The sequence below is a fragment of the Pteropus vampyrus genome, unplaced genomic scaffold (assembly GCF_000151845.1).
Source record: "Pteropus vampyrus isolate Shadow unplaced genomic scaffold, Pvam_2.0 Scaffold1064, whole genome shotgun sequence".
NCBI classification, from domain to species: domain Eukaryota; kingdom Metazoa; phylum Chordata; class Mammalia; order Chiroptera; family Pteropodidae; genus Pteropus; species Pteropus vampyrus.
Genome location: NW_011889845.1, coordinates 13,664 through 22,767, shown reverse-complemented (window position 1 = coordinate 22,767; position 9,104 = coordinate 13,664). Strand labels below are relative to the sequence as shown.

At 36.7% G+C, this 9,104-nt stretch overlaps 1 protein-coding gene across 1 annotated transcript in view; it reads right to left on the bottom strand.

Annotated features, from left to right (window-relative positions):
- The window catches only part of LOC105310085 (cytochrome P450 3A12-like), a gene marked incomplete at its 3' end in the record, with an annotated part of 20,667 nt that overhangs the window by 8,262 nt on the left and 3,301 nt on the right, over nucleotides 1-9,104 (bottom strand). Inside the window, 4 exon segments of the mRNA XM_011386303.2 lie at nucleotides 177-325; nucleotides 1,601-1,691; nucleotides 1,951-2,062; nucleotides 7,300-7,399. Coding sequence (XP_011384605.2) covers nucleotides 177-325; nucleotides 1,601-1,691; nucleotides 1,951-2,062; nucleotides 7,300-7,399 — 452 coding nt within the window.

Below are 9,104 nucleotides of genomic sequence, written 5' to 3'. Positions count from 1 at the left end.
AAGAAAGAAAGAAAGAAAGAAAGAAAGAAAGAAAGAAAGAAAGAAAGAAAGAAAGAAAGAAAGAAAGAAAGAAAGAAAGAAAGAAAGAAAACGAGAAGGAAAGAAGGAAGAAGGAAAGAGGAAGAAAGATGAATGGAGGGAGGAAGGGAGAAAGAAAAATACAGTAATCTATGTACTTATTAAGAGAATGAATGGGTCAAAGAAATGAAATTTTAACAGCACCTTGATATTTTCCACAAAGGGATCTTGTAGGTTGTTGAGAGAATCAATGTTCACTCCAAAAGATGTGCTCGTAATCACATCCATGCTGTATGCCCCAAAGATGCTGAGTAGAAAAAGAAACACAAGGAAAATTAAAATCAGCACAACTTTGCTCTCTTTATCCAACAGATGGAACAAGAAAAGCATGTAAATGCATATGCTCAGGCAAAGACATGTAAAGAGCCACACACTTTCAAAACCATCTGCTGGATCATCTGATCACACCCTGTCACACTAACTCATGAAATGCCAGGGATATGGCTGGCCCTGTGCTGGGGTGATGCGGACATGGAGGCAAGATAGACCCACTTGCAAGCACAAGGAGATCAGTCACACAGGGATGGAGACCCATAGTTAGACAAATGACAGTAGTGTGGGCAACAGTAGCTCTTCTGTATTTGAGCAGGACAAAACGAACTCTTCCTAGTGGAGTCAAGAAACGTGACATTGATCTGGGTCTTGCCTCCCCAGAGTGTCTATGCTCAGAGCTGATTGCTCTTCAGCACGTTACAGAACAGCAGCACCCTGTTCTGAGTTGCCAGCAGTTGCCAGCAACGCCATCCTTCTTTCTCCACATCCCCGCCATGGCTCCTGAAAGACCCACTCTCCTCAACTCCAGGGATTTGAGGTTCCTGTGAGGGCAAACTCATTTCTGTAAAATGTGAGAACTAAGAATGTTCCTACTTTTAAAAAAATAGTAAAGCCCTCCACAGTTGATTTGGAGGAATCCCATAGGTCGGTGATCATGTGTTCCCAGTTTTCTCAATTTACATCTGTTTTTCCTGCATAACTGAAAAACATCTTAGTTTAGACAAGAAATGATATGATCACCTTACCCAGAGTCTGCACAGGACATTCTCTTTTTTGAGACTAAAGAAAGGAGAAGTGGTGGTAAGATTTACTGTTTCATATTTTGCTGGTATCCCCAGCAAAATCATGAAGGAGTTTAAGCGGCTCCAAGTTCTACATTGTAACTTTCCTGCCCCAGCCACTGCCCACCAATATGTGCCAAGTTACTTCCCCTGCTCTATATTAAAAATTTTGGTATGATTACATTTCTTCTTAAACTGTGTATTTTTTGTCTGCCAGAATATCCAAGGTGACAATTATGCAGAAAAATGAATCCTGGCTCATGTACACAGAAGACATTTCTCTACTGGCTGTCCTGCTTTTTTTGGTGAGTCATCTCTTCTTGGGTGGCCCACTGGCATTGTAATACTACACATCTATTTCTGTTTAGTCATTAGAGTAAGTAGACAGTGGGACTTTCAGCTCTGTGGCAGGCAGCTTGAAGATCTCATGACAGAGCTCAGAACCCAGCAGCTGCATCACTACTTACTCTTTCAAGGAGATGGGCTTGCCTTTCTCTGCTTCCTTCCTCAGGTTTCTCACCAACACATCTCCATAGTGGCTAAGGATGGGGAACATCTAGACACAAAGTATAACGGCACTTGAAGTTAAATGCCAAGACTCAAGTCCTGGAAGGACCTGGATTTCACAAGCATGCAGCAGCGAGTGACATTTTATAATGAATCTTATAATGTCACTTTTAGGACAGAAAATACAAGACCATTTTTGAGAAGCTCAAATTCAGCAAGCTACCTCTTGGGAAGAAACTGTTTTATTTTCTACCTATCCCCAGATGCTTTTTTTTTGAGTTTCTAATTAAACATCTTTATTTTCTTAACTCTTTGAGCTTTCCAGTGGTAAAGGTTGGAGACAGCAATGTTCGTATTCTCTTCCAAGTTTCATCCTCAGAGAGGGAGATGGCACTTTTCATAAATCCTAGTGGACTAGCAGACTAGAGTTAAAAGCAAAAGACATTTTGCCCTACATAAGTTTTGAGGTCTCAACGATTGTATAATATTTGTTAAATGGACATCAATTATTCAACAAATATTTAATGACTCTCTACTTGGTAGCAGGCCCTATGCTACATATTCGATAAATACTTATCCTAAATGTCTAGAGTTCTGCGATGGTGGAGGACACACCCAGACACTTGATATGGTATCCAGCCTTTGTATTCCAATCTCTTTTTTAATGCAAATGATCCATATAGTAGGGAACTTCTCTTCCACGGGAATAGATAGGAATAAGATCTAGTATATCCTCCAGGGCTGTGCAGAACTGAAAGGGCTGCTGACAGACAGCCAGATAGCCTTGGCAAACTGTATGTTGCCTCAGATCAGTTCTATATTTACTTATATCTCCAACACGAGCAACGTGAAAAAGGGATGCTTCATATGGTAATTTTTGTTTTTTTTATAAAATAGTAGTTAATACTTATAAGGAATCTATTTGCTTTCTGAAAAAAAAAAGATACAATTACATTTAAGTCCTTTTCTCTTTCATTTCTTTACCAGCTTGGGACTGGTTTATCAAGCCAACCTGCTTGAGACTGTTTTATCTTCTAATACTATATTTTGTTTTAAAATAGGTGTCTCTATATACATTCATGATATAAACTCACCAACTAGGAAGAGAGGGGAATTTCCTCAAATTGTTAAAATGCATCTACAAAAAAAACCCCTATAGCTAACATCACATTTAATAATGAAAACCTGGAGGGACATCACCAAGATATTAGAGTAGGAGACTCTAGCCTCTATCATCCCACAAAAAAACAACAATTAGACAGCTATCCACAAACAAATATAGCTCTAGGAGAGCTCCGGAGTTTACTTAAGAAGATCAGCAACAGAGTAAAGCAAAAAACCTGAAAATAACTATATAAAGTGAATAGGGAGAAGAGTTTAATTTTGCCTGCATCAACCCATTTGTCAAGCCAACAATGCTCAATGCCAAGAGGGAACTCCACAGCCTGAGAGACTCCTCTTTGCTGAGTAAAGAACAACAGGGTGAGTGACAATTTCCCCCAGCCTTTCAGGGCACAGCACAAATGACCTGCTTTGGTTTCACTACACGCACCAGGTGGCATAGATAAAAAATCTAGAAGTAGCTAAGAACAAAGAAGAAGAGAAGTAACTGCTAGTATCAGCCATGTGGCAGGAATGACCCTGCTTTTCTGTGTCCTTCTCTAAGCTACTTCTGTGCTCACAGTTGGCCCTATTCCTTGCCATTGGACATGTGTGCCTACAGTTGGTTTCCCAAAATTTGCATACCACCAGCTCTTGCCATCACTGCTGCCTGCCTCGGTCCCTCACCACTGGACCTGTTGATGCTGTTGAATACCCTAACAGCCCTTACAACCACCATAAACCCTCCACAGCTCTTGCTGCCAAAGATCATATAGTTGGTGATACTGTGGACCCAGCTACTGGACCAACATTACCACCCAGACCTGGAGCCATCACACACTGGCACCCAGCACCACTAGACTGAGGGCCATGGCACACTCCAGTGTGCTCTGATCCACAAGTAAAGGTTTTTCCTTACTGAAGGTAGTTGATAAAGTCTACAAGAGGTAACTGCTTCTTTAAATGCACAGATACCATTGCAAGACTACAGTAATCACAAAGAATCAAGGAAACATGATACCACCAAAGGAACACAATAAACTTCTAGTAACAGATCCCAAAGAAATGGAGATCACAAATTGCCCTGACAAGGTAGTTAAAATACTTGTTCTAAAGAAGCCCAGAGAGCTAAAGAAACACAGATAAAATAAATTTAACAAGACCGTCTGGTGTCATGTTCTCCAATTCTTCATGATCCCTGTAGTCTCGCAATGGTTTCTGTGCATTATTATTAATAGATTTTACCTCAATAAATTTAATTCCTGAAAAATTTAACAAAATCAGAAAAAAGTTACCAAAAAAAGTTTCAACAAAGAGATATAAAATGTAAAAATAACAAAAGAAAATTTAAAGCTGAGGAATACAATGACCAAACTAAAAAATGCAACAGAAAGCTCCAAGATCAGACCCAGTCAACTATAAAAAGAGTCAATGAACCCAAAGAAAGATCATTTAAAATTATCCAGTCATAGTAGGAAAAAAACAAAGAGTGAAAAGCAATGAAGAAGGCCCACAGGACCTATGGGATACCATCAAATGAAACAATATTTGCTTTATGGGGATCCTAGAAGGAGGAGAGACAAAGGGGCAGAAAGTTTATTTTAAAAATAATTGCTGAAATTTTCCAATTTGTAGAAATATATAGAAATCCTAGCACATGAACCTCTAAGGTCCTCAATAGGTTGATCTAAAAATACCTCACCATTGGGGTGGCTCCATAGTGTAGTGGTTAGCATGTCTGCTTTACACACAGAAGGTCCTGGGTTTGCACCCCAGGTGGAGCCACGGACCAGGCCCCCCGGGTGTGCCAGGCTCCGGGTGCACACCACGAGCATGTGGGAAGAAATGCCCCACCTTCAGACATCAAGTTCTTAAGGGGAAAATGGCAACATCCATAGGTCAAAGGTGGAAGTAAGGGGTGGGGGAATTAAAGGGGGGGAAAAATTAAAAAATAAAAAGACCTTACCAAGATACATTATAATAAAACTGTTGAAAATCAGACAAAGAGAGAATCTTGAAAGCAGCAAGAGAAAAGAGCTCATCACATATGAGCTCATAAGGCAATCAGCAGATTTCTTGGCAGAATCCTTCAAGGCCAAAAGACAGTGGAATGACATATTCAACGTGCTAAATAAAAAAAAAAATTACAAACCAAGAACACTTTACCCAACAAAGTGGTCCTTCTGAAACAAATAAAAGTGGAAAGAGTTCATCACACTAGAACTGCCTTACAAGAAATGATAAAGGGAGATTTCAAGATGAAAACAAAGGACACTAACTAGTAATATGAAATCACGTGAAAGTAGAAACTCACTGGTAAATGTAAATATATAGCCAAACTCAAAATACAGTAATATTTTAATAGTGGTGTGCAAATCACTTATGACTTTAGTGTAAAGATTAAAAAACAAAATATTTAAAAATAACTAGAGCTCAAATAATTTGTTAATGACATTAAAAACATAAACGGGGGGCAGTAAAAGCATTTAGTTTTGAGTAAGAACAAAGTTAAGTTGTTCTTAGCTTAAAATAGACTATTACATATGTAAAATATTTTATATAAGCCTCATGGTAATCACAAAGAATAACCTATGGAAAAGAGAAAGAGAAAGGAATCAAAGTATACACTAGAACATATAAAATTCCAAAGAAAGAGAGGAAGAAGGAACAAGGAATCTATGACACATCTGGATTATTAAAATGGCAATTGTAAGTACTGACCTATCAATAATGAATGGATAAAGAAAATGTAGTGTGTGTGTGCGTGCGTGCGTGTGTGTGTAAACCAGAATTAAATTCAGGCTTTAAAAGAATGGAAATCCTACCCTTTGTGATACCATGGATAAACCTGAAAGACAACATGCTAATTGAATTAAGTCAGACACAGAAAAATATCACATGATGTCACTTATATGTGGAATCCAAAGAAAAATAGTTAAACTCATAGTAACAGAGAAATTTTTAGTTATAAGATGAATAAGTTCTGGAGACCTAATAGACAGCATGGTGACTATAGACAATAATAATATACTGTATACTTGAAATTTGCTAGGACTATTGATCTTAGTGTTCTTACCACACACCAAAAATAAAAAGCTGTCCATGAGAGGTGATGGATATGTTAATTCATTTGTGAGAATCATTTTATAATGTATGCATATATCAAAATGTCACATTATATACTTAAATACATACATTTTTATCTGTCAAAAATAAATCTATAAAAATTTCAAAACAGAGAAAGACTGAATACTTCCCCCCTAAGATCAGGAATAAGGCAAAAATCTCCATTCACACCACTCTTATATAACACCTTTCTGGCAGTCCTAGCTAGTGCAGTAAGATGACAAAAGAAAAAGAAGAAATAAAAGGCATACAGATTGGAAAGAAAAAATTAGAAGTGCCCCTATTTTCAGTGACATGATTGTCAATGCAGAAAATCTCAAGGAATATAAAAAGAAAACCTCTAGAACTGATACATGAGCTCAGCAGGGTTGTAGAATACAAGATCAACGTATAAAAATCAATCACGTTTCTATAATAACAATGAATATGTAAAAACACAATACCATTTACAACAGTCACTCCAGAGAAAATGAAATACAGAAGGTGTAAATTTAACAAAACCTGTATAGGATTTCTACACTGAGAACTAAAAAATATTGGTGAAAGAAAGTAAAGAAAACCTAACTAAATGATATAGTATATTCATAGATTGAAAGACTTGACCTAGTAACAATATAGATTTTCTCCAAATAGATCTCTATGATTAATTTCAGTCTTATAAAAATCTCAGCAGTTTTTTTTTTATAAACATAGATGAGCTTATTCGAAATTTGTCTGAAAGGCAAAAGATATAGAATAGCTAAAACAATTCTGGGAAAAAATGGTGGGAGGATCATTCTACACACTAAAAAAAGAAACTTAACCTAAACCTCACACCTTATACAAATATTAACACAAAATGGTTCATAGACTTAAATATAAAACATAAAACTATATAACATTTAAATAGGAGGAAATATTCGGGACCTAGAGCTAGGGGGAAAGTTTTCAGATTTGGCATTAAAGACACCATCCATTTTAAAAACTGATAAATGAGCTTCATCAAAATAAAATTTAAAAAAAGTTTGCTCTGCCCAAAACCCTGAAAAAAGGAAAGGACAAACTACACACTGTGACTATAAAGAATAGTAAGAGAAAGCTTTAAGGAGATGGGACAGCTCCGTATATTGATTGCGGTGGTAGTTACATAAATCTACATATATGATAAATTTTTATAGTGCAGCACTCACACATATACAAATGACTGCCCATAAAACTGATAAAATCTGAATAAGCTCTGTGGGTAGTACCAGTGTCAATTTCCTGTTATGATATTATAACTATAGTTATATAAGGTGTTACCATTGGGGGAAACAGAATGAAGGGTACATGCTATGGGACCCCCCCACCCCAAATATTTTTTGGTAACTTCCTGTTTACCTTTCATTATTTAAAAATTAACAATTAAAAATAAATAAATAAAATTTTAAATTAAGAAGAAAAAGATGCTTACCCGCCAGTTTGTGAACATAGAATAACATTCTTTCACTAGTACTGTTTTGATCATGTCTGGATCTGTGATAGCCAACACGGGCTGTCGATTATCATAGAACCTGAATCGGGAAAACAGAGCCAATTAATTTTAACAACCCAGTTTCTGCAGCTGAGGTCACTCTGGAAGTCCAGACTTTTCATTCAATGTTACATAATTCATATTTCTAGAGATCATGGTTAGTAATAACATTAGAAACTTTGTTGAGTCTAGGTGGTATATAAATGGTATTTCCTATACCATTCTTCATAATTTTTGTATGTTTAAAATATTTCATTATCAAAAAGGAAGTTAGGTTACTAAATCATTGAAGGCAAGTAAATTATCTGAGAACAGGAAAAAAATAGAGTCCACCCATTCAGTCACTGAAAAATATACTTTTGAAAATATAGCAAAATCCTGAAAAATGCATGACTTCATGTTAGATGAAAATTGCAGACATACTGATAACAAATATGTACAAATGTGTCTGCAAATAAAAAAGATTTAGAATGCCCTAAAAGATATAGTAAGAATATGCCCTGTTTTCTAAAATTTTACTAGTTTATAATTTCTTAAAAGGAAATATTATTTTAACTATTAAAGAGAAGTCCTGAACAGAATCAAGATTAGGAAAATTTTAAAGACAGGGACAAAAGGAATTTAAAAATGCAGAGGAGCATGTATAATTCATTTAAAAGTTTTCTTCTTTTCATTACTTATATTTAGGTATATGTGGATCCCCAGTGAGCCTCAGGCTCCATGTAGGTGACAATGTTAGCAGCAGGGTAAGCCCACTTTCCACATGTGTACCACAGAAAGCTGACTCTTTCTACATGATACATCCTAATTTGGCTTGATCTCCTGATGGCTTAAATGTAAGTTTTATTATATTGTCCTCTGATATTTTATTTTTTACTATAAATCATTTGCATTACCTAGAACAAAAAGGAAAGTTTTCCACAAAACTTAACTATTCTCTGACTTCGGAGAGGAATTTCAAATGGTTTTGGAATCACACATAAAAATGGAAGAAAACCAGTGCACTTAATGCTGCCCATTTCAAAAAAAAAAAAGTTCTAAAATTCAGAAGGTTTAAGTGGGTGTGGAGTACATTTAGTGCAGTGATATAAGTTATTGAGGTGGCACTTAGAAGATGAAAAGTATGGAGAGGTAAAGCCTTCTCCCACTTGCTTTTATCATACAAGCACCCCACTACACCTCCCCCGCTGCTCTCACTAAAATACCGGATGCTCCACAGAGAAACAGCAACTGCAACTGCCTGAGGTAACTCTGCAAAATCCTCAAGTCCATCAGCCCACCAAGAAACAGCGTGGTTTAGAAATATCCTGTATCTCACATGGAAGCAACCCAAGTGTCCTATGATAGATGATTGGATGAAGATGCTGTGCTACATATATACAATGGACTATTACTCAGCCATAAGAAGAGATGAAATACTGCCTTTTGCGACAACATGGATGGACCTCGAGATAATCATGCTAAGCGAAATAAGATAGACCAAAAAGTTGAAAATCACATGATATCACTTATATGTGGGATATAAACCTATAAGCAACAAATGAACAGGACAAACAGAGACTCATGGACTTAAAGAATGGACTTGTGGTTACCACAGGGTAGGTGGTGGGAGAGGAGGGGAGAGGTAGACAGGGTAAAGGGGATCAAATATAGGGGGATAGAGGGAGGGTGAAATGGGGAAATGGGATCAAATATATGGTAGCTGAAGGAAACTGAACTTTGGGTGGTAAACACACAATAGAATA